The sequence below is a fragment of the Xiphophorus maculatus genome, chromosome 20 (assembly GCF_002775205.1).
Source record: "Xiphophorus maculatus strain JP 163 A chromosome 20, X_maculatus-5.0-male, whole genome shotgun sequence".
In the NCBI taxonomy this organism is placed as follows: Eukaryota; Metazoa; Chordata; class Actinopteri; order Cyprinodontiformes; family Poeciliidae; genus Xiphophorus; species Xiphophorus maculatus.
In genome coordinates, this window is record NC_036462.1 from 25,037,050 (window position 1) to 25,062,450 (window position 25,401).

Genomic DNA, 25,401 nt, shown 5'->3' on the forward strand with positions numbered 1-25,401 from the left:
CAAAATAATACAGCAACATGAGCTAAGGATCTTTAGAAATGACAACGCTGGTAAACTGCTCATGGCTGGAAACAGCTTGAATGCAATCAGGAAGATTCTCTGTCATTACCTGTCCAGCAATCGGTTTCTTGCAGGCACCGCAAACTCCCTTAGCGTTGGTCTGGACGCCGAGTTTGTTGAGGTCAGACTGCAGATTTCCCAGCATGTTGTCCAACTTGTTGGCTGGTTTTGTAGGAGCACTGGCTGACTGGATGCCCTGTGACTGGATCTGATACAAATGGGAAGTGAGTTCGGCATCCAAAATGGCTGCTGTGCATATATAAAGTAGTTAGTTACAGGTAAAACTATTTATCAACATGTCTGACAGTCCCTCGTTAAAACCACAGACGTTACACATCCTCCAATTGGGAATATGTTGCTTTGAAAAAAAATTAACTACTGTATTACTAACGGAAGCACCATAGCAAATCCCAAAGGTTTCCAACTTGCAGCTAGCATTGCTTAACTCTGTGACATAATTTCCCCCCAAACAAATCATACTTTATGTTGATTTGTTTCTTTTTTTGTTTTTGTTATTTTTGTGGTAATGTTAAACGGTCTTGCAGACGATAGTGAGGGGAGTTGAAAGGATTATTCCAGGTCCCGTCCACACAGAGACAATTTTAGGTGCATCAGAAAAAGTTTCTTGTTGTATAGGCCGAGCACCCAAAGAGAATCGGTGTCTTAAAAGACCAGAAACAATAATTTTTGAAACTAGGTTCCAGAGTGGATACATTTCAGAAGGGCGTTTTCACGTTTCCGCTTTTTTTCTTTTTTTTTAACAATGACCTTGTAGCTTTATCTCCGACTCCTGCATTTACCTCATTCTCACAACTACAAACACAGCAGCTTTGTGTTTTTTTTTTTTTTTGGTCGTTCTCTGACAGTGCTGCAGCGCCACCGATTCGCCTACGTCATTTTCTGTGGTTCTGCATCCTGTCATGTGGACGCACATTTTCTCTTAATAGTCTCTGTATGTGAAAGGCGCCAGTCTCCCTACTGTGTGAATTTTATATGACTCAACTTGTCTCATGTTTGAATTAGCTTTCAAACCAACCTTTTGAAGACCTAGATGACAAACTAGCAAACTGATTTGATGATCATTTTCCACAGATAAACAGATTGATGTCCCTGCTTTTATAGAATTCTAAATGGCAAGATATATTTGGATAAAGCCTAAATTTTCTCTGCAGACCTTTAGGGTGACTCCATATCATCAGCATTGTGTGTGAGTGTATTTGGCTGTGTGCAGAGTAAGCACACTCAGACCTTCTCAGATGGAGAGGTTATTGGATCTTTAAGACTCCCACATTCCTCTGAGAGAGAAAATAGCACCTCTGCTCCATGAATTCTATTTTACACAAATGACCTTCTCACCTCTGATGTCATTAAGAAACATCCTGATTCAGGAGTATGAACTCTAAAGTCACTTGTATTAAATTACTAAAACCATTATTCACTAAAAATATCAGCAAAAGGCAGGGTGGACTAAACGATAGGTCTTTAACATCAATAAGCCTTTATCTAAACTCATGGGACCTGTTGACTTAAGTCCTACTATAAATGTGGCGGTAACTGTGCTGTCATGTGGCAGATTAGGTTTCGGTTGCACTGCGAGCCTACCATTCCCGAGTGCGGCAGGACACTTAGTGCAATGGGAACTTTGGCGAGTTGCAGTCTGCTTTACCCTACGCTCTTAAATTCTCCTCTGGACTCCAAACACACGGCTCTTGGCGCCGTCGGATGTCTGAATTAAAAAAGGGACTCAGTCTCTCAACTCGAAGAGTCACAACCCCTTGTAACCTGGACCGGGTGGATTTCTGACAAAGCCTGACCTCAGGCCCAAAAACAGAGCCTGACGAATGGCAGAGTAGCCAGGAGCAAATAAATACGTAAGCAAGTAAAACAAACTCCAAATGTAAAGAAAATTGAGAGAGAGAGTATGAGAGGTGATCCATGCCTGCAATGGTGGGAAGATGGGGTCGTACTCAGTCTGACAACCCACTGATACAAACACCTTGGGAGGTGGGGGTGGTGTGATGGGCTTGGGTGGGGGGCTAGGTGATGGAGTGGGGAGAACGGGGGGAGGTGTGGGCTCCCTGGGTGGCGGAGGAGTCGGCTCCTTGGGGGGCGGAGGGGTGGGTTCTCGAGGAGGAGGAGGCGTCGGAGGTGGAGGGGGTAGCGGTGGGGGTGTCTGCTTGACTGGTGGGGGCTTTTTGGGCGGTGGGGGAGTTTGCGGAGGAGGGAGTACTTTTCTTTGTGGGGCAGGTGATTCGGGGGGGATGATGATCTGGTGGAAAGAAGGAGAAAAGAAGGAAAACAGAGAAAGGACAGGAATGCAGATAGAATGGAAAAACCATAAAAGGAACTCAAACTTTTTAAAACTGCCAAAACCAGGAACTTAATGTCCAACTTGACAGAGCATGATCCTGATACAGTTCCTTGGGGTTAGAGTACCTTATCCACAGAAGGCTGGATCCCTTCCTCCCGCATTCTCTGTGGGTTAGACATAACGATGACTCCCTCAGTCAGCCAATCGTCTGGCTGTTGCTTCCGCCTGCGCTCCACTCGCCCAATCCCCAGCTTGCCCTGCAGCTCCTCAATGAGTCGGTCTTGCGAGTTGCTTTTATTAACAATAATTGGTCCCATCTTACGTCTGAGCAATCCCTCCCTGTACATCGGATGTACATTGGACGTCTCTTTGGTGCGGCGGATTACCGACTTCAGCTGGAGAGTGGATGATAAGGAGGTGTGGGAAGCCAGGATCATGCCATTTATCGGTAAATCCCATACATATTGCATCGCAAGCTCAACGGTACCTGTACTAGACATCTCACTACAGAGGCAAAACATTCAACCACTCGCGTCAGGTTATAACTGCCTAAATGCTTTTAATACAAAAGTTTAATGACTTATGAACCAAAACACCACAACCTCAAATTTAAAAACATTTAAAAAGCATCCTGGATTGCTAATGTTAGAGATGCACTGAGAAATCTACTGGCGAAGAGGTGCGTCATATTTTCAGCAGCTGGTTGGAAAATTAGAAAAGCCTTATCCCTGTCAGTGAATGCACAATTCATAAGAGCCAACACTTCAAACAAGCAGCGGCACTCTTTGCTGTGGAAGATTACAATGATGTCAGAGGCAAACACAGAGACTTAAAACAAAATACATTTTAGGGATGGATGATGGTAGAAAATCTTGCGACTGCGCTTATGTTGGCAAATATTCCAGTGACAATATCAGTTGCAATATGCACCTATTTTCTTCTTTACTCTCTGCCTTTTTGGAAATCTAGGAGTTAAGAATCTTGGAGTTAAAACAGCTGTTACTGATTGATATAGTTGTCGAGTCACATGATTAATGTTTGAATAAATGATTGATTTTAAAAACTGAAAGATTCCCTTGGTTTGGGTCGCAGTTTGTCTGACCAGAACACTGACCAGCTGGGAACCATTGGTCTGGGAATACACAGGTGTTCACAGTTAGTAATGTTAACCACACTAAGTGCCAACATAAACATACTCTGCCATGATTTCAACTTTGCCTTAATAGTTAAACATTGATCTACAGCAGCTGCTCTCTAACTCACACACTAAGAGGAAAAGAAAACTTGACCAGTGCATCTCCAGTTAAAATAATGAGAAATTAAACCTCCAAATTTCTACAGATGACAAAGCAAGACCCAACATCAAAATGAATATTGAGAAATCCATGAGCATTACCAGCACTCTTCGCATCTACTTTTATCTAGCCATCAGAGATGGAAAACAGACTGACGTCAAAGAAAAGCGAGTGCAAACGTGCGTCGACAACCTTTCAGCAAAGCTTTCAACATCAGTGTCAAGACTTCTCCCTCAAGCCATTCTGTGATTGCTGTATGACACCACATGCATCACACCACAGAGAATGAAAAATCTCTCAACATGTTTGTACCATTTCACAACTTCTTCAAGACCTGAACAAACAGCTCACCCAAAATAAGCTTCTTTTTTTTTTTTTTATCCGTATTTGGGGATAGAAAGTTTTTGGAAATTCTTATGACACAACCATTGTAAATAGCTTGCTTGTGTATGAGGAAGAGCTATAGAAATGCCACATGAGCTGTCAAGTTTCATGACAGCAGCTTATTTTGGGAGAGCCGAGATGCCTACTTGACCGGAAGCCGACAGTCGATCCACAGTGGAGGGCTGCTGTACTGGCAAGTCCAGCGTTGCATCTGGTGTCCCAGGGCAGGAGGAGGGAGTGAAGCACTCATCAATCCAGCTGGACTCAGTCATGGGTGTCAAGGTTCCCTCTCTGCTATACTCAGGGTAAAGTCCGTCTTCCTCCTCCCAGGATTTGTCTTCATCGCCAGGTACGACACAGACAGGAGGCTGGTTCTCAATCAGTCTTTTAGAATCAGGAGTGAGGATTTTATCTAAGGTATCGTCCAGTAAAGGTTCCCGGCATGGCCATGTTAAATCCAAGACATCTCCTGTGTTTTCTGGGGAGTATAGGGTGTTCATTGGTACTGTGGCAAGAGACACTGGAGAAGCTCTGGGGCTACTGGTGCCTGAGGTAGTGAATGTTTTTCTGCAGAGTTGAGGACTACCATTAGGAACCCAAGAGTCCATTTTTGGAACTGTTACTGGACTTGAAAGCCTTGGAAGTGTTACTGGGGAGGAAGTTCTTGGGATTGCTTCAGCACCAAAGCTTTTGGGTAAAACTAGAGAAGTGGATTTATTAGGAAGAGTCAAAGGACTTGCAGTCTTTGGAACGGGACTAGAAAGAAATGGAATAGTCACAGGACTAGAACTTCGTCCAGCTGTGTCAGGACTAGCACTTCTTGGGATAGATAGTGAGCTAGAGAGAGCAGGGATGGTCAATGGACTTGGACATTTTGGAACTGGACTTGAAAGCCAAGGAACGGTTATGGGACTAGATGTCCTTGGAACTGCATCCAGAGGGCTGGACACCATCACTGGACTTTCACTCTTTGTAACTACTTGAGGACTAAGACTTTTAGAGGCAAAGCTTTTAGATTTTATATCAGCAGAACTGGGATTTTTTGCTTTAGTGGTACTATGGATTTTAGACTGAGTAACTGGACTCTTGGGTACAGTGGCTGGACTGGAGCTCCTGCCAGCAGTATCTTTACATGGAGACGCTTTTGTAACCGAAGTATGAGCAAGACTGCCAAGTTCTGCTTGGGTGGGATCCTTCAAAGAACTGGAGACACTGAAGCTCTCCAAACATACCTCAGACGTGACACTTCCATCATGATCTTTCTGCTGGATTTGGGAGAACTGAAGGCTCTTAGAAGATGTGATTACAGTTGAACATGTAGGGACAGAGCAACCATCCTCATCTATGTGAAGTTCCAATGAAAGAGGTGCAGAAGAAGGGAAAGTGGAGCCCAGAGGCAGAGGAGTATCCTGAGGAGTTATAGACGGGCCTGCTACAGCTTGAGAAACCGGTGATCCAGTGGCAAAAATAGGGTCACCACACTCCTGATTGACAGACAACTGAGAGCTGGACTGAGTCGGGATAGTGGTGAAATGGAGGTGTTGGACAAACAAAGAGAACCAACAGTGATAGAGAAAGAAAAATAAGACAATAGGAAGTGAGTAGAGGAAAAGAACAATAGTGTTTTACAGAAGGTGTTTATGAAACTACAGAATACATAAAAACATAAGTCTGAATTAATGAAATACATTTAATGCCATTCTAGTTTTCTACACCGGCTTTTACAGATGACCTCAAAAGGTCATATACTTGAAACCTAAAATAAAGTGCAGTTGAATTATTTTACATGTAGTTGCATCACACACTACACCTTCCTCTGTAACTCTGGTTATATATGTAGTGAGTGTTCTGGTTGAAATAAAGCCTCCGCTCCTGTCTCAAGTCTTTTTTAGCCTCTAAGGGCCTGTAAGTTCACTGGCTTTGTAGGTTTATGATTGTACCATGCTCTATACATTCATGGACGATGCATTGAACAGTGACAGTATGACAAAATAAAAAATAAAACAAAGGGTTTAAACCCTTCAGCAAGGGGCAATAATATTAAGATTCAAAATGTAATGAAAGTTAAGTCTCTATCAGCAAAATCATACCCTTAACTGTAACTATGCCCCTGGAAAGCTTAGCCAAAGCATGGTTATCTTTTATGGCTGAAAGTCAACTGCTGATAAAGAAAACGATAAAACAGAAAACTTTCCATGTGCATGTAAGCAGAAAAAAAAACCCCACAAAGAAAACCAACCCATTTACTTTTGCACAGTTAAAGTGAGAAGACACAAGAGCAAGCAGTCAAAGCTAAAAATACCTCTCTGAGATTAAGCGTGAAAATCTCAAATAGCCAGTCTGCCCACTCTTGAACCCCACTCACATTGCTTTGGACTTTGAAGTCAGACAGGGAAGCCATGAGTTCATCCAGCTCTCGTGTGGCAGAGGACGCAGACATTCTGGCTTGTTGCTGAGACAGGGTCTCCGCTTGTCCATCATCTGAGACGACCAAGGGTGTGGGACTAAAACAGGAAAACACAAAAATTAGCCATGTGACTCATATTGTTTTTAATGTGGCAACTTATTGCCCACAAGTCTTTGCTCTTACATGGGTGTGGGCACCGAGCTTTCCAGCTCATCCAGAAGGCTCTCCACACTCGGCCGTGCGTCCTGTATTCCTCGCGCTGCTACGACATGCTTCGGCTTTTCCAGGGTAGGTGGAGGGATTCTACCAGGAGCAGAGAGCCCATTCTCCTGGATGTGGCGGATAGTGCTGCTTGCCGGCAGTGGTGGAGCTACTTCACAAAAAATAAATAAATAAATAAATAAATAAATAAATAAATAAATAAATAAATAAATATTAATTTCAATCTTTTGTGCACATACAAAGTTAATTTGACGTTAAACTCAAAGGAGAACGAGAAAAGCACAGCACAGCACAGGAAGCAGAGACGCCCAACCACAAAAACAGAAGTGTTATATATAAATGGTGACATGTCTGTCTTTTCAGAGAATTATGAGAAATTGAAGGAAGCACCTTCTGTGGGAAAGGCAGGGGTGCTCTGCTGGACGGCGTTGAGCTCCAACAGCAGGCGGTCCAGTTCAGACAGGTTGCTGCCCAGTGATGAGTTCATGGCAGCCGGTGATGATGACGACTCGCTGGTCTTCTGCTTGTTAGGGAAACTGGACAACAAAAATAACATTGCTTAGAATCTACACTCGTTTTAAAAATCCATATTTTCTTGGGTTTTCTAACTTAGCGCTGTGACAAATGTTAAAATGGAGGGAAGCTCTTGTATGACTGTGGGAATATCTAATTGTTACATAAAGTCTCTACCATCTAAGGTTTTATGCCTACAAAGCTAATTAAACCCGTCATCCTAACCTGTAAACGTGGTCCTCCTCTCCACTGGGTTGGTTTGGACTGCTGCTTTCTCTAGACCACTGACTTTTCTGAGCTGAGCTGAAGGACTGAAAAATAAGAATAGAAAGTAACTATTTGACAGTTTATCCACCAATGAACTGGCAAATTTTCACTTGGTTCCTCAGAGAAGTCATGCAATTTTGTTGCAACAGCTTTGGACGTACACAATGACACGTACAGCATGCGTTCATTTACCTCTGAATCATCTACTCCATTCAGACTTCTCTCCGGCGGAGAGCTGATGCCTTTCTGGTCCTGACCCCCAACAGGCAGGGAGTAGGCGGCTTCGTCAGACAGGAAGAGTGAGCATTTGGAAATGTGGGATGTTGTGGACTCAAGGTCCGCCAACAAAGCATCTAAAAAACAAAACACATCAGAACACATTTAATTTTTTTTTTTTACCCCTCCAGGGGGTCTTTTGTGGGCTCTAGTGTCCCTTATGTGATAGTAGGCTGACAGGAAACTGGGAAGGAGAGGGGGTAAGACATGTGGCGAATGTCGTCGGGTCCGGGAGTCGAACCCGCGACGGCCACGACGAGGACTGAAGGCCTCCAAATACAGGTCACGCTAACCACTACGCCACCACGGCACGCCCAGAATACACTTAATTTTGATACTGATCTTAAGTTTAACTGTAATATTTTTTAAATTATATTATACTCTCCTAGTTAGTATAAGAATAGGAAACTAAAAGACCAGACTGATGATTTTCAGCTCGACTGGCCCTGATCAGAGCCTTAGCAATTGGAAACACCACATATTCAATCATTCTGCAAATGTATCATATGTTAGCATCTCCTGCTAGCACTGACCTTTAAGCAGAATACAGGTAAGCTAAACTGAGGACAGCATAACTGATCTATTTTGCGCATTTGAGCTTTCAACCCAAGTCTGACATGCAACATAAAATGTTGGCAGCCTTTAAAAAAAAACTTAGAACTATGGTAAAGATCCAGATCCAATAAAGAACAGCAGCACAGAGGCTGTTGTTTGGCTAACTGTGCCAATGCTAGCTGAGCTAATGCTAAAAAGAGTTTAAAGCAGCAGTATTATGTACGGTCCAGTCACATGTTTTTATAACAATATCAAGTAAAAAAAAAATATATCAAAGCATTTTTCAAAAGTGTTTTGGATTTATCAAAAACAAAAACAAATTTGACACTTTAAAATGGGCCTCTGTCTCTTTAAGAACCTCCTACTCTGACACTGCCATCAGCACATTATCACAACCATGCTTCTCCATGCCGTCCATTAACGCTGTTTACAATCATTTTGGTTCGTATGATCAGCTCAACAGACTTGCAGTTCCACCAGGTGTTTGCTAATTGCTGCTGCCGCTAGTCTGGTGGAAGTTGTCTGGGTGGAGGGGAGGGATGGAAACTTAGCTGGAGACTGTAGCTCTATGGAGGAGCTCTGGGCAAGTGTGAACCGTGAAAGGCTGCCAGGGGAGATTCAAAGATTTCCCAAGCATGCATGAATGAGTCAAAGCAACACTCGGTGTATGCGTTATGAGACAAAAACGTCAAACATGATATAAAAAAGTCAATTTTAAAACATAATCACTATTTGTTTTAAAATAAAAACATATTTAAAATGGTAAAATCCTGTTTTACAGTGAACAATTAATAACAGCTCATGTCTGAAAGATTAGAAAAGAATATTTTCATCACTGTTCTTATATTTTTGCATCTTGTGGCTCCTGGAGAGAAACTAGACTGGGCTAACCTCAGTAACCGCAGGTTAAAACTTTACAAAGAATAGAAATTGTCGACAAAAGAAACCTTCTGGATAAACACCAAAACTGTTACTTGTTGCCTTTCCCAGCCTCTCTGAAGTTTGAGAAAACATTTATTGCAAGCAAAACCATAAATATTGAGTCATTTTTAAAAAGATCTACAACTTCCTCTTTTTATTAAACGGAAATACGACTAGGCGATCCAGCTTCCCATATCTTCACCATGTACTCCTTGTGAGTAATGTTCAACTCATCGTGCATTCTGCTTGCAAACCATCACCAAGTAATTATTGCTTCTTTCGCAATCTGTCAAAAGCCCATGTGAGCTGACATCAGACGATGTGAGGTTGTAAAAGTTGAATCACGCAGGCTGTGACAGCCACTCCTTTGGTTACTTAATGACCCTTCCATGGCAACAGTGTTTCAAATCCGAGAGCACTAGTTCAAATGTGTGATCATGAGAAAGTTTCCTCATGTACAAGCTGATTGCCACCAACATTATGTAGTATTGCAAGGGGAACACAAACTAAAATAGTAGGTGAAAGAACATAACCTTTTGCAATATAGAGGAAGTATTTCTAAAAGCTTGTAGTACAAACTAAAAACATTGAATTTATCTATAACTGACAGATTTTCTTTTTGATTCTTGACTTAGAGTCTAAATAAAACTAGCTGATACACTATAAAATGTGTATAATATTCTACATGACGTATATTGCCAAGGTGTGCTGAGCAGCAAACACCTCTCTGAAGGTAAACACTGAGAAGAGAATTAGAAACTCAGGATTTCAAGTCAATGCAGAGGTGAGACGTACCTTAGAAAAAGACCATTTGTATTCCTAAGAGGTAGAGAGGAGACGGCAACAGAGAAAGCAGCAGCTAAACCCAGTTTACAGTATGCCAGGCAGGAACTACCTCTCCCAACTATCAGACTCAAGGGAACCCGAAAGGGTGGGAGCAGAGGAGAGGGTCACAGCAGAGAAGGGAGGGACGGGTTAAATTTAAATTCATAGGAGTTACTGGAACCAGCTCTAACGAAGGGGATACTACTTACACAAACAAGAAAGCACCAAAAGCAGTCTTCAGTCAGCCGAGGAATCCAAAATAAGGTGAAACGGAGAAAGCCGAGCTCTTATCAACACAGGCATGCCCAACTAAGGGAGTGGTATCACAACGGTGTGTAAGAGGTGTAATCAGCTCCTCCTTCACTCTTTTAGCGCAGGCTCCGACTAGGTTTTAGTGCTTCACGTGCCCAGCCTGTATTTAACCTCCAAATAACACCATAGTATCATGATGTTGTCACCTTTGCCAAGTTTGTAAGCCTGAAAATGGCGGCCAGGTATGCCTGTCATCAGTGTCGTAGTAGTGCAGACAGAGCGGAGACAGAGCAGAAGCCGAGCCGCATTCATTTGGACCACCTTAGCTTTGGCGTATGTGTCGTGGCTAACATGCCAGCTGACTGGGTGTCACAGCAGAGAGTCCTTTCTGGACTCAGAGGCCAGGGTGCATTCCTTTCAGTTTCATTATGGACACAGCACAGCACTCCATTTACTCTAGGCAAAGTCCGGTAACTTGTGTCAAACTCTATCGAGATTTCAAAAGGTTACAGCTTCAAAGCTGCTCAGATGACCAAGACATGTTGAGACATGTCTGCAGTTTATTCAGGCTGTGAGAAAGCGAGAGAGAGCCAAACATTTAACATGATGGCTTTGTGATTTTAACCTTTTGAGCTTTTAAACTCATCATAATCGGTACCAAGGAATCATAAGGTTTTAGTAACTAATGGTTTCAGAAATTGTCACATTTACTGTTCTTAAGAATAACCAGAGAAATCACTGGAGCTACCGTAGTATAATTTTTTTCTGGCATTTTCTCTGAGTTTTCCCCACCTGTTGGTGCATACTGCCGATCAGCCAGCAGAAAGGACACAACTGTATTTTTCAGGGTTCCTTCAAGTTTTACATTTCTAAAGTCAATACTCTTATCTGTTACAGTCAGTTTATATCACAGTAAGGGTTCAATCATATCTTGTTGAGTTTGTATTATTTGTGGTTCCCCACAAATGATGAAACAGTAAAGAGTTTTGATTTAACAATGCGGTAATCTCTAAATGTCTTTATGGTTGTAGGTCATAACGCACTGAAGTTAAAAGAGCTGCCCCTAGATGATGGAATAAAAGAAATATGTCTGGGATGTTGTAAATCCTGCGAAAATAATTTAAGTCCTGACGACTTCATGCACAAACAAATGTTCCTGTTTGTTTTTTGTCAATAGAATAGAATAGAATTCAACTTTATTGTCATTGAACTGTCACAAGCACAAGCAACGAGATGTAGTTTGCATCTATCCAGAAGTGCTCTACGAGATATAAATATTTATTTACAGATGTACAAGACCACATGTGCTACAAATCTACAAACAAAAAGCCCAGTAAAATTGCCTTTAATTTTTTTTCTAAAATTCTGATTCTGTTTTAGAAAGTGGAACAATAAATGAAAAATGAAAGCACTGAAGAAGGGCTGACATTTCTAAAAACTCAGTCGGAACCTTTCTTCCAATTTAGAAATATATCTGGTGACAAAAAAACAACAAAATAAAAACAGTAGTAAATCATATTCTGCATTTTAGCTTAAAACTGTAGTGTAAATACAATAATACGATGAAACAGCGATATTTTTAACCAACGTTGTCAAGTATGCGAATCTCACACCACCTGATGCCTAATTTACACCGCTGCTAATGGCCCTCCGAGGGCCTTAATCCTCTGCTAAGTGGTGAAACAGAAACATCCGTAAAGCAAACAGAATGAGAGCAGTGTTAAGCTTAAATAACAGTAAAACCTACCACTTGAAAAAGTGTCAAAGCGGTTCCCAGACAGGTGGACAGAGATAACAATATGCCAAACTTCTGCTGCACCAGAAGAGGAACAGGAGAGTCTTCCTGTGTCAAAATGTTTGAGGTTTCCTACAAATAAACTTCTCACACGTCATAGCTCACATTTTAGAAATGGCAAACATCCAAAACACACATGAGAAGTGACACTACTAAAATAACTTCACAATTTCAGAAATTTAGAGTGTAATAATTTCACTATGTTAGATTTGGTCCCATTACTTTGCTTAGACCTCTTGAATTAATGGAGAGTATGCATTTCAGGGCTAGCTACAGCCCACTTCTGATGTCAGAGTAAAGTTTTACTGCAACTGGCCAAGACCTCTGTCAACAGATGTGAGCCCAGATGGTTTACACAAGAGATGGTAATCGACTTAGCTGTGCAGCTGAACTGGATTTCACCCTGGTTACAGGGATTCTGCTGCTCTAATAAAATGAAATAAAGCTACACATAAATATGAGGCTCGAGGCTACACAAAACACACTGTTTGGGAGTGGTTTCTGTGAGGGTGGTCATCTTAACATCTGAGAGCTCTTGCATCAAAATGATGCAACTTAAATTAAACAAGCAGCTCATTAACCTAAAAAATTTTGGATTCTATACTATTTAAAATGACTTTGTACCGACTCCGTAGGTTCTGTAAAAATCTAGCTTCGGGCTGCTTTTGTTTCCAATACAGCGCGTGCTCTGCAAGCTGCAACCCATCCACAAACTAGACATGAGCACAGAGGTGTGTCAACTTCCTCTGCCAAGTAAACATACCATGACACACACACTCCAGAGCAAAGCACAAGCTTGGTCCCCAGTGACCAAAACTGGAACTGCAATATGAACCAAGCCAAGTATTAAAATGCAAAACTTCAGCTGGTGTTGTGTTTTACAAATATGACCAAAAAAAAGAAACTTTTGGCATATGAGAACATCGCTGGGTTTTATTGTCTGAACTCCTCCAGCTAACCTTCAGAAGTTAAATCAGACAACAGTATATCAGGATTTAAAATATGTTATATTGGTGCGGTACGTCTGTTCCTTACATTATGAGGTAAAACACATCATATACAGCAGCCTCCACTGTAATCACCAGTTGGACTGCACTTATTTCTCTGTAATGTTTTACATGTTTGAACGTGTAGAAAGACTCACCTTTTATCATTCCTGCATCCTTTGTTCTCTTCAGCTTTCAAGGTTGGTTTTATGCCTAGAGAAGAATCCCTTTGTTGAGTAGTTCGTATGGTTTGGATTAATATCCTGCTGATTGACCCGATGAGAACCAATTTTCAGCTTTCTGGGTGGAGTTCCCCTGACTTTCACCCTTAAAACTTCTTCATATTTCAGTGCTTAATGTTGACATATGAAGGCTCCAACGGTCTTTTTAATAGAAACAGATCCACAGCATGACAGATCCATCGCAATACCTCACATTGAGCACGAAAGCCACTTTAAAATATGAATCCTTGGGACGTGATGTGATGGCGTAGGGTTAGCGCGACCCATGTTTGGAGGCCTCGAGTCCTCGACGCGGCCATCGCGGGTTCGACTCCCGGACCCGACGATATTTGCCGCATGCCTTCCCCCTCTCCTGTCAGCCTACTGTCATAAAAGAGACACTAGAGCCCACAAAAGAGCCCCTGGAGGGGTAAGAAGAAAAAAAAAAAGAATCCTTTGTTTCAGGCCAGACCCAGATAGACTGCTTGTTGACAAACGGCATTAACTCACAAGGTTTCAGGTAAATTCTCAGAAAGCTTTACGTGTTTACACTTGTGATGTTTGGGCAGAAAATGTTTTTATGGCATTCCTCCCAAACAACCGATTGGTTTGTAGATAGCATCAAAACATCTTTGCTCTGTTTCAGTAAAATTCAGGCATGTTTTTCCTCTCCTCCAGCCTTGCTGACTTGAGTGGTGGCAATAAAAACATGCTTTAAACTGCCTGAGTGTTGGGCAAGCAAAGAAAAAACCAGATGAATAAATTATTAATTTAGTAGTCAAGCTGATGATCTTTGCATGTTCTAGTAAAGACTCAATTAGGATTATATCACGTATTTATGTATTAACACGTACTCCTCGTTTTGTATTATTAAAGTATTTATTTTTACAAACTTTGAAAATCCTCTGTCCTATTGAGATTTAAATACAATCATTATGGAAATTGTTTTTCAAGCTTTGAGAAAAAAAGCCAAAAGTAGAGCTGCAGGTTGCAAAACCCCTGGCCTGTGCACGATCATATTTTTTATCCTGTTGTTTTTGTTCAATTATAAATATAGAACCTCATGAGAAAAAGCATTTTTCTGCTTCTTTTCCAAGATTAAAACCCATTCCTCTGACTTAAATCACATGTTCGCTTGCTTTTCTGATTCTGAAGAGTAGCTAAGAAAGATGGGCCTCAGAAACAGAAACTTACAGATTAGTGATTCAGAGTTCCTATCTAGGAACAGGATTTTTTTTTTCTTTTTTACATTTTTTTAAAAACATTTTCTGCAATTGAAGATTAATTTATTCCAAGGTTTCTATACTTTTTACTTCTATCATCCATCCTAATTTAGAGCTAATGAGCACAGAATCGTACAAGCGTTCAGCACGCTTTTATCTCTGCAACCCAAGTCACGACATTCTAACGCCCATCTGATTTCCAACAGTGAGGAGCAGATGTGGGAGTAAACAGACAAAAAATAGGAGAAAAGATAACTAAACCAAGAAAGGTTATGTGTGTGCATGGCGCTCACGAGCCAAATCCTCAAAGGCCAAAATGTGGGTTGACACAGATTAAGGAGACTCCCTTCCTCCCAGATGAATGATATGCATTTTAATTACATGAAAACTGCTTCACATGGGGCTTATTATAGGAGAGAGAGAGAAAAAAATGATAAGATGAAAAGAGGAGAGGGAAGAGAGCCGCAGCAGAAGAAGGGCTTAAAATGACAGGAAAGGCCTAGCAATAGGAGGAGGTTGGGGGTCCAGGACAGGAGGAGGCAAAGGAAGTCATTTGAAGAATTTGAGACATGTTAAAAGTGAAGGCTGATATTAGATCAGCAGCACCTGGATCACTGCTGTTCATGGTCAAACAACTCAAACTTCAGACAAAACCTAAACCAGGGTTTCTGCAGGTTTCAACAACTAAAAATTCAAACTTTTTAAGGCCACTATGAATTAAATTTAAGATCTGTATCACGCATATTTTACATTGCAGTAGTGCCAGGCTTTTTATGGGTCGACAACAGAAGTGAGTCAGTGGTAAAAACAAATGTGGTCCAGCCAGCTGGCGATAAATTTACACTTTCCCATGACAGACGCAGAAAAGCTAGCTAGCAAGAATATATTAGCAGGTAGTTAGCGGTAGCTTCAACCACCTCAAGTCACAGAATGGAATGAAGATATTTGTGCATGACTCAAATGTTTGCTTATATATATTCTATATATAGGACCCTATATATATAAGATTAAATAGTCCTGCCATGACAAGATTTCAGACCAGTGATTAACAGAAACACGTTACTGACGTTGGACCACTTTTTTCAGTAACAATCTAAGTTGCTATTTCAAATCCAGTAGTCAGACAACAGTTACTTATCGATACCACTTTGTGAAGTTGCTTATTTGGGCATGGAAATAAGCAGACATAAGTCACAGAATGTGTCTGACATTCATTTTAGTCAGGCCTTCCAGGTCCATCATTTCCCCGATGATCCGACGCGCTGTGTCTTTGTTAATATCAATTTAACATATTACCTGTGAATGACGTTGAGCTTCGCGTTGCGCTCCAGAAAACTGTAAACATCGAGAGTAATATGAACAGCGCAATAAACGTGAAAACAGCCACGAATGAACGTCCGTAAAATTGTGCAACTAAACGCCATCATAATCATTAATAATAAGAGAAGTGTCACAAATCTGTGCAGCCATCTGAGTTGTGGAGCCGCAGTGACAGCAAACGCAGGGCCGTAACGCAGAACCTGGAGGCTGGGGCAGGGAGGAGGGGAGGTCTAAAATCATTTTCCAGACAATAGTGGAACAACAAAAACACGCAAAAATTACTAAAGTATTTTTTGTGCTGTTGTAACCATTAAACAATCTCCCCTTCAGTTCAACCTTATAAGTGGAGACACATTGTTGACGTTACTATTATAAAATAGCTTACAATTAAGTATTGACAAAGATCAATGTAATTTTCACAGCGTTGTTGTTAGCAGCTGCTGAAAGTAACTTAAAAAAGTTACTTTTAATGTAACTTAGTTACTTTCCAAATCAAGTCATCAGTAATCTAACTAAGTTATTTTTAACTACAGGGAGTAATCAGTAATCCGATTAAAGATACTTTTTCAAAGTCACTATGCCATCACCGGTCATTAACTGATTTAAGGCTAACTTACTTTTTAAAATGAATTTAAGACATTTTAAGGACTTACTTTAAGATACATTAATTTTAGTACGGACACCGTGTAAACCAAACGACATGAATTCCCCTTCTGAGAGTTTTGTTTTGGTCTGGAAATCAACAAGAACACCCCAGCAGTAAGTTCTGCCTGAGCTGAACACTGCTCTCACTGCCCAATCCATTATCGTTGCTGACCACTGCATGGAGTAAATCAATGCAGCCTGCCACTCAGTGCGTCCAGTCCTGTTCATTCAGCTCTACTGGAAGTGATTCATTTCAGGAAGCATGTACTGTAACCGAACATGGGACTTCACAGCCTGCAGGGGGTGCTGTTGAGTCATGTCAACAACAGACACAAAACTCGCCACTTCTTTTTCTCCCTTTTGGGGCTGGTGTAGAGAAAATAAAAGCCTTTATCTCAGAGGATTGAAACACTTTCTCTGATAGCATTTCCCCTCAAGTCCGCAGGGAAACTGTGAGAATGCATATTAGCTGGGAGATGCTGTCTGAACAACACATTTACCAGTGTTTTTTGACCTTTTACTCTACGTCAGCCTGCTCCCATTTCCCTCATTGCTTCCCTGTGATGTGTTTGATGTTTTGCAAGGTGCGCTCCGGCTGATATGAATTCCTAACGTGCCGCAGCTCGCCTTCCACAGAGCAGGGAAAGAGTGAAAAATGTGCACATCAGCCTTGCAAGATTCTGTCATAAGAAGGCAGGAAAGGAGAGGCAATAGCTTAAAAGAAATAAAGACGTCTGTAAGGAGCGAGTTTTCAGAATGTCAAATTTTAAAATTGTCAAAACTGCAACTTGGGTTTGTTTGCAGCTCTGAAATTTAATGCGACAGCCTTCTGGGTTCTGCTGTGAAGGGATTGGCCTTTCGATGCTACATGAGCCGACAGAGAATCGGAAAGTGTGAATTCTAGACATTACTGTGTCAAGGGGCGGGGGGGAACCCATCAGGACCGTTAATGATGGGTGTACTTTAACATTGCCCAAATGAAACCCTGCATTTATCTAAAACAATCCAACTGGCACCTAATTTAACAAGATGCACAGCTAGGTGCAACAGAAAGCAGGGACAACATGCACAGGTGGCTCTCAGCACGGCTGCCGACACACATCAGAGACGGACTGCAGCATCTGGACCGACTATAAATACTTCCCCACCTGACCCTGACTGCAGGGACAACAAACCTACCGTAGATGATTTATGAACATCAAAAGCAGCAGTGGGCCCTCGAAGACCACCCAACCGGCTTGTGCCACATATCACTACTGCACCGTTTTACACCCCTCTGCACCCTTAGGTTGGGTCTGAGAGCGACTGCTGCTCTCGCTCACAGCTGGTGAATTAGCACTCTCAGACCATGCACTTCCTCTGTGAGTCTGCGTGTCCATATTCTGAAGTGAAATGTGAAAGTTTCGCAACTCGTCATGCTTTTCAGATGCCTTAAAACGTCCTCACGCTTTGTAACATAACTACCACAAATTTCTGTGTGCTTTTGCTTGGATTTTATTTAAGGACATAATTGTAAGGTGTAGAGGAAATGAAGGATGGTTTCCCAATTTTTGTGTCAACATTTTATCTCCTTTGTCTTGTTACCCAACAGTCTATACATGTGCAAACAGTACATCTGGTTGTAATTTAATCTCAGTATAAATCCAGCTGTTCTGTGAAGCATCATGAGGAGCAAGGAGCACAGCAGACAGGTCAGGGAGAAAGCTGTGGAGACGTTTAAAGCAGAGTTTGAACACAAGACAACCTCTCATGGAGCAGCGCTTAATAAATCATTCAGAAATGGGAAGTGTTTTATTAGTTTGAGAAGTAATGACATTATTGTTTCTGTGGTAGCATTGGACAAAGAGCAGCTTTCTAACCTGCAAGAACAAGACTATGAGGAACATAGAACTAACACCACACATTGCCCTGAACACACTGCTGTCATGTGAAGCATGGTGGTGGCAGCATCATGCAAAAGAGATTCTTTTCCACAGCAGGGACAGGGCAGCTAGTCAGAATTGGTGAGAAGGTGGACGGCGCAATTGTGGCTGAGGTTCGTCAAAACGTAAACATGCAGGACAAGCAACGACAGAATGGCTTCGATCAATTAAGGTTTATGTGTTAGGATGGCCTAGTCAAAGTCCAGACCTACAGCCAACCAAGAATCTGCAGCAAGACCCAAAAATGTTCACATATGCTCTACATCCAACATGACAGAGTTTGAGGTATTATGGAAAGAGGAGTGGGCAGAGATGGATACATAATTTTCAAAATCGGGTGTAGCACTTTTCAACATTTGCATGTTTTAGACAAACATTAAAATAGTGCAGCTATAAATGTAATACAGTCAGATCAGTTTTATAGTGACTTAGCTGTTTATAGATGAGCTGAACTGGCCTGGATGAGTATCACTCAGCAGTGTTTCAGCTCCATGAAGCCTTACAGCAGCTTTTAGCGTATTGATCAGCAGCCCCTCCAGGGCCTTTTGCACAAATGTTACTTCTGAGGCATAATGCAACACACATCGCAAACACTGCAGCATCCAGATTCCTGAAGAGCTCTAAATAGCTGTCACTCAAATTCTACTGTAAAAAAAAATAAACAATTAAAAAAACAGAAGAATCTGAAGATCAAATGAAAAGTTTAAATGTTTCACATTCACAGAAACAGAGTAATTATTTAAGGTGGTTTTGTAAGTTTGAGGGAAGATGTGCACAAAGGCTGGAAATATATTAGGGTAGCATATGATTGCTCTAAAATTGTTACATTTTCCAACTATTACATTGCATGATAAAACCCCTTTTTCCTCACTCTCTTAACTTTACTTGGTCACTATCAGGTGTGAGTATCTCCCAAAGTCAATGTCTGTACAACTGGGACAATGTGTTATTAGCAACCAGAGAGCGAATGCGTCACACTTCCTGATTATGGAGTGAAGCTAATGACGGCGACCTTAATAGAAAATAGAAGCATTGCTTAAGCCTGCTGAAAAATGATCTTTTAATACGGAAATACACAATCACGGGGGAACTACTGACTTTACAGTTGTCAGACAGGCTAATATTTCCTGGCTCCTCACAGAGTGCTATATCCGCGCGTATTATTGGAAAATTGAGTGGAAGGAAAAAAATACAAGCCTTCTGCACCCGTGGATGTTACGCCAACCACAACAAAGTCTAATACAACCATCTTCTCTCTCAGTGATATTTACCAACTCATACTGCAAGGAGATTATTCATTCAGTTAAACCAAAAAAAAACAACAAAAAAAACACGTAGGTATCTGCTTGTTTCTTCACCACCTCTAGCTCGGTAAGGAGTGTGCTTTCGCAAATGCAAATTCATTTTTGACCTCGGTCATGTTGTCATAAGCATAACTTATTCTTTCCACTCCAGTGTCCCGTGGGAGCCTTACAGGTTTAGATTCGGAAATAATGAAGCATTTTAGTCATATTATGATTTCCATAGTACAATTTTAATGAAAACGGACAAATGGAGAGGGCGTGTGACGGACAGCACAGCTGTGGCTGGATATTTTCTCCTGACACGTGAAGACAGGATCAGAGGCAGCAGGAAGAACTGAGCTGCTGCCGCAGGTTGGTGAGGTGGGGAGGCATATCTGCTCACAGAGGTCTTTGTTGCATGAACAGAGGGGGTTTGAAATTGATCTAACGTAGCACAGGAAACCAGGGGAGCTTTGAAAAGAGCAGCCTGTTAATTAGTGATCTGCTTTTGTTCTTTTCCAAAGGTTTCTTGGACCACATGTTTTATTTCCTTCCTTATTTCAGTGTCTTTTTAACCCTTTTTAATGTCTGATTGCAAGACTTTTAACCTGACATGAATACTATGAGTTGTTAAATTTCACACTGAAATGCATTGAATTTAGCTGTTTCGATATGCATTTATGGTGGTTTTTACACTTTTTTATATTAGAAAATGTGTACTTTTACACATGATACCCTTCAACGGCCATTTTTGACAGGTAACACGTCAAGAAAAAAGGAAAAGGTTTAGCTTTCCAACACATCTCCCCTTCCACACAATCAGACGCTTATACAGGCCTACATGCACAGCTTGTGGGTGCAGAAGTTTTTGTGTGGTATACAGGTTGCCTGAGTAGCTATATTGAGCCAAGGAAAATGGTTATTTTTTTCCACTAGTTCGGTAGATCAAACTCTTAATCTAGCATAATCTAACAGAGATGTTTGTGTGTGCCGTTTCTGGGTTTCATCATGCATGAGAGAAAACCACGGTTCACCAATATTTGGCAGAAGAGGACGTTTAAGGGTAAAATCTGCTAATTTTTCTGCTTCTTTCCTACCCTCCATTATTATCAATCTCTGCAGTAAAATGAAACTGAACAAATTGTTATCAGACCTGAGGAAGTACAGTAAATTTGACTCGAGGTGCAGCTGCTAGTAGCAGCAGGATGGAAGCAGCGACATCAGCTCATCTATAGGCGGAAGTGCAAGTTAAAGGCCTTAAAATAAATCATTCATGAATATGCACCATCCCATTTAAGTTAGTTCAATTCAATTAAAAACAAAACTAAAATCAACCATCAGTCATTTTCCTTCCACTTCACTTATCCACTAGGATCTCTTGGTCTGTCGCCTAAAAACTACCTTGAGGTTTCTGGGAAAATTGTAAAAAAAAAAAAAAAAAACATCTTCAAAGGGTGAAAATAGTTTTATGAATAACACTTGTCATTGTACAAAGAGTTCCTCTTAGTCCGGTTCTCCAAGCTTTGCTTAGAAACAGCTCCTCTGTACTACATTAAGTCAAAGAGTATTTATTTAAGTGGAGATTTTAAACCAAATCCACTGAGAGAGACTGAGAGGAGCAGAGCGTTCTAGAAAATGACTGAAGTGAATCGTTATCTTGTTAAGAATTTTCTTTTGGAAAAATTACCATCTAGAGCAGAAGTGGGCAATTCTGGTCCTCGAGGGCCGGTGTCTCTTAGTCGTCTCCCTGGTCCAACACACTTGAATCCAACAGCTGAATCACCTCCTAAGTGCAGTAAGGTTCTCCAGAGTCCTGCTAATGATCTCATTATTTGACTCAAGTGTGTTGAAGTAGAGATACATCTAAAAGTTGCAGGAGACCGGCCCTCGCGGCCTGGAGTTGCCCACCCCTGATCTACAGTGTGGGAGTTGGTTCTTTAGGATGGGGTGAGGGCGCTACAGTCAAAATGCAGATGCTTGGCTGAATGAACAGATTGATTTGCAGTTCTTCTAATCAGTTCTGGCCTGCCTGAAATAGGTCACGGCACCAAAATACAAGCAACTCTTTGTCTCCCCACCAGCAGCACCGACAGAGTGAAGAAGGTGGAAAAGAAGGGTTTGAAAACTCTGCAAAGCCAAATTGTATCCCCGGAAAAACATTCAGCCAAAGCCCGTGAGTGTGTTTGAGCTCCCAATTCTCCAAGGATATAAACCTGTGAAGCATCATCGACGCTGCCATAAACTCCACCGGGCCTCTAGCGCGTCGCTTCTGTAATGCGCCTCTTTGAGCAAGTCAGAATCTGATCGCAGATCCAGCTGTAATGGCAAACGCACGCTCACTTTCAGTCTCGCCCCCTCCGCCTCCACCCGCTCCGCTTCGCAGTCCATCAAAGGCTCGCTTTGTGACAGCTTTATATCCCAAATAGGGCTGCGGGAGCAGTGTGTTAGCGATTGTTTAAACCTGCCACGAGCCCAGAGGAAACCTGCTGGGCTGCAGCTCATTTCCAAATAAAGCAGGGATGGGTTATCTTGGCCTGCAGCCACAGCAACCATGCAAGCTCTAAGAAAAATGACATTTGCGCACCAATTAGAGGAAAGTCTGATCGAGAAAAAAAAGAATCCTGCAGGTGCATCTAAAAGGCCATCTGACAGTGTGGCAGCTGTAATTGTGATACATTGTAGTTAAGCAGAAAAGCAGTGGTTAGAACACAGCGTTGTTTCCTCACAGCCCGATCAAATGTTGTAAACACTGCGGCGGCGGCGGCGCTCTTTGTGAGAACCGTCTGCAGGCCGTTCCACAGCTTGCACCAGAGGACCAGCGGCGACGAATCAAGTGAGCCGTCAGTCAGCTGCAGGACTGGAAGAGATGAGAACCCGACAACAAAGCAAGGAGGGAGCGGCGCTCGTCAGAGCTCAGTGGGGTAGAGGGCGGTCGATAATAGCTTCAGGCACGCAGCGGAGTGCATACAAAGATGCACAATGCAAAATGTGTCCTCGTTTTTGCTTCGTTTCGTCGTGGGTAACAAGCTGCACAGAGACGTTCTGGTTGCCTAGAGGGAGCAACAACAGAGATGGATGGATTTCCACTAGGGAGTCAGGGTTGGGTGATGCGTACTCACAAGTTGGTGTGACTCACATCATGTCTGGTCTACACGGCGGTTGCTTTTGCAGTAACGAACAGTGGCTGCCACTGCAGCACATCATTACATTACTGAGGGCGCCTCCTGTCATGAAGCGTGTTTCTAGCTGGACGGGAAGCAGCCAAAGGAAAGGGGTGACCGGGCTCAGCTGGCACAAGCACAAAAAGTGGGACATGACCCCCTGTTGTACAGCGCCACTGAGTCCTTATGCATTTTGCCACATTACAAACGTGAACTTTTCTGGAAAGTTTCTGGAAAAGGCCGACACAAAGCAGCGCATAATCGTGAAGTAGGATTCTTGATTCTCAAACTTTGCAACGACAAATCTGAAAAGTCCATCATGTATTTGTATTTGACTATTTATTTGGACTTTGAATTCAGGTCAAGTCACACAAGGGATGAGGTTGAAATAAAAGACTTTTAAAAAAAAAAATCTCCTGCCTTTTGTCATTTCTTTTTAAGAAGAACGGAATATAAATAAAAATCGGAAATCGTATTTGCTATGATGCAAGCAGAGATTTTATTTTTAAGCCATATCACCATATCACATGTAGTTTTTCACCAAAGTTTTAAATCCAGACCAAAAAGTTAAATTTTGTGAGACCAGTGCACTCTATTCCAATGTTTGCTATGTTCCCTAATTGGCTGGTTACAAATAGCAACCTTTACGTTTTTTTGGCTTTTTTTCCTCTCAACAATGGTTTTCTTCTTGACCACATTTGTGGACTGTATGGCTAATGGTTCAAAAAGTTAGAAGAGGTATAAATAATGTTTGCACATCAATGAATATCTATTCCTAATCAGACCTTCAGGATGGAATGAATATCCTTCATACCTAGATGGGGTTTTTTTATATATGATTTTTTCTACATTTTTTACCTCCCACACACTGCCCTCCTTTTTAAAAAAAGTTAAGAAGCAGCATGAATATCGACCCTGGCTGCTCTTACAGAGCACTGAACCCATGAGAGATGACATGACGGTCGGCTGAGCGTCAAGCTGCTGCTTAGTCAGCTGCCCTAACGGAGCTGTCTGTCCACACCAGCAGTCTGTGATCATGAGCGTGCTTAAGTTTGGGCTCGTGTGTGTCTGACCATGTGTGTGTGTGTGTGTGTACTGTACACCATATGCTTCAAAGCCCTGTAGCATTTTGATTTTCAAGTCAAGCAGATGGACAAACCCAAACGGAGATGCTGTGTTGGGGCCTTTGGCTCCTGCTCTGGCGGTGTGTGCTCGATGCGTCTTAAGCCCAGAGAAATTATCACACAGTGCAGGCTGGTGTGCGGCAGCGTCGGCCTTAGTCACTGCAGACTCACAGGTTTCTGTTAGCTTCAAAGAAGAAGCGCAGTTTTTTTTATATAATAAAAAGGAACCTCAGCTTTTGCTACGAAAAGAGCCAAAAAATGTGTGACAAAGTTCAAGGTTTCTTTTTTGAGATCAAGTATTTTAAGATACAAGAATCCTCATTTTATGGTTTCTGTTATAATGGCTGCACGACGTCCATTTTCTTACAGTTTCACCGATTTACATGTGCTTTGCTAAACCGACTTTTAAGACTTAATTTACAATTTTATTGGAAAGAAATAAGAAAAATGTAACAAGCTTCAGTCTGATTTATGACAATAATTTGACATGTAGAGACAAAAGAAATGGGAAACTTTTCTCCAATCAGTGAATGCTCCTTTGCCAAAACAACACTCTTTAATGTGAATGTTGTTACTGAAGGAATACAACATCCTACAGTGATCTGCTAAAGGATGTTTTCACACCTGAGATAAAAACCCGGGGTAAAATGCATCTGCCTGCTGACCAGTTACATCACATTTAAGTACGAGCAACATGTGTCCTAACACAGGAAAATTAAAAGTTTATTTGAGAAAAACTAGAAGTCCCTTTTCGGAAATGAACCCACATGGAAAAAATGACAATGAGAAAGCATATGCATTTTAGAAATGTTGTACAAGATCTTTTTAAAGAAGAGTACATTAAAATAAATAAAAGGATCAATAAATTGGCTGTTGATGCTGCTTGTATTGTCTTAGCACCAGTTTATATCCAGTTGTAAAAAAAGTGTGTGTGCTTAACCAAGAGTTGGAGTCATGACCTTTGATTTTTATTTTGTGGATCAGAAGCTGGAAGGTTTAGAAACCACTAATCTAGAGGATAGGTTGTCATCTTATTTGGCCACAAGCTGAATGTGCTGTGGTGGCGCAGGGGATTAGCACGCCCCACGTTTGGAGGCCTTAGTCCTCGATGTGGACGTCGCGGGTTCGACTCCCGGTCCCGACGACCTTTGCCGCATGTCCTCCCCCCTCTCCTCACCCTCCTTCCTGTCTGCCTACTGTACAAAACATACGAGACACTAGCGCCGCAAAAACTCTTCGGGGGAAAAAAAAAAAGGAAAGAAAAGAATTTCTTCACAACAAACAGAAATGTGATGCTTATTTAGCTGCAAAAGAGAAGTGTTAGCTGTAGAGGAACCAAAGCTAAACAAAAAAAGCAACCTCTCTTGTACCTCGGTGTATTGCATAGCATCATGTTCGTGCTGCAGTATCGGATGGGTGATGGTAGCACACTG

At 41.8% G+C, this 25,401-nt stretch overlaps 1 protein-coding gene across 5 annotated transcripts in view; it reads right to left on the bottom strand.

Moving 5' to 3' along the window:
* The window catches only part of LOC102222159 (paxillin), a 36,380-nt gene that overhangs the window by 5,880 nt on the left and 5,099 nt on the right, over positions 1–25,401 (bottom strand). The window contains exons 1-10 of one of the 5 annotated variants that reach the window (XM_023324797.1): positions 12,036–12,111; positions 7,652–7,812; positions 7,418–7,503; positions 7,070–7,215; positions 6,641–6,830; positions 6,416–6,554; positions 4,197–5,561; positions 2,497–2,766; positions 2,000–2,329; positions 110–268 (exon numbers count right to left, since the gene is read on the bottom strand). In XM_023324797.1, the coding sequence (XP_023180565.1) occupies positions 110–268; positions 2,000–2,329; positions 2,497–2,766; positions 4,197–5,561; positions 6,416–6,554; positions 6,641–6,830; positions 7,070–7,166 (2,550 nt within the window). In that variant the 5' untranslated portion in view covers positions 7,167–7,215; positions 7,418–7,503; positions 7,652–7,812; positions 12,036–12,111. Of the gene's footprint in view, positions 1–109; positions 269–1,999; positions 2,330–2,496; positions 2,767–4,196; positions 5,562–6,415; positions 6,555–6,640; positions 6,831–7,069; positions 7,216–7,417; positions 7,504–7,651; positions 7,841–12,035; positions 12,112–25,401 lie in introns of those variants that run through there. The other 4 variants (XM_023324796.1, XM_023324795.1, XM_023324794.1 and 1 more) reach the window with 4 other exon arrangements.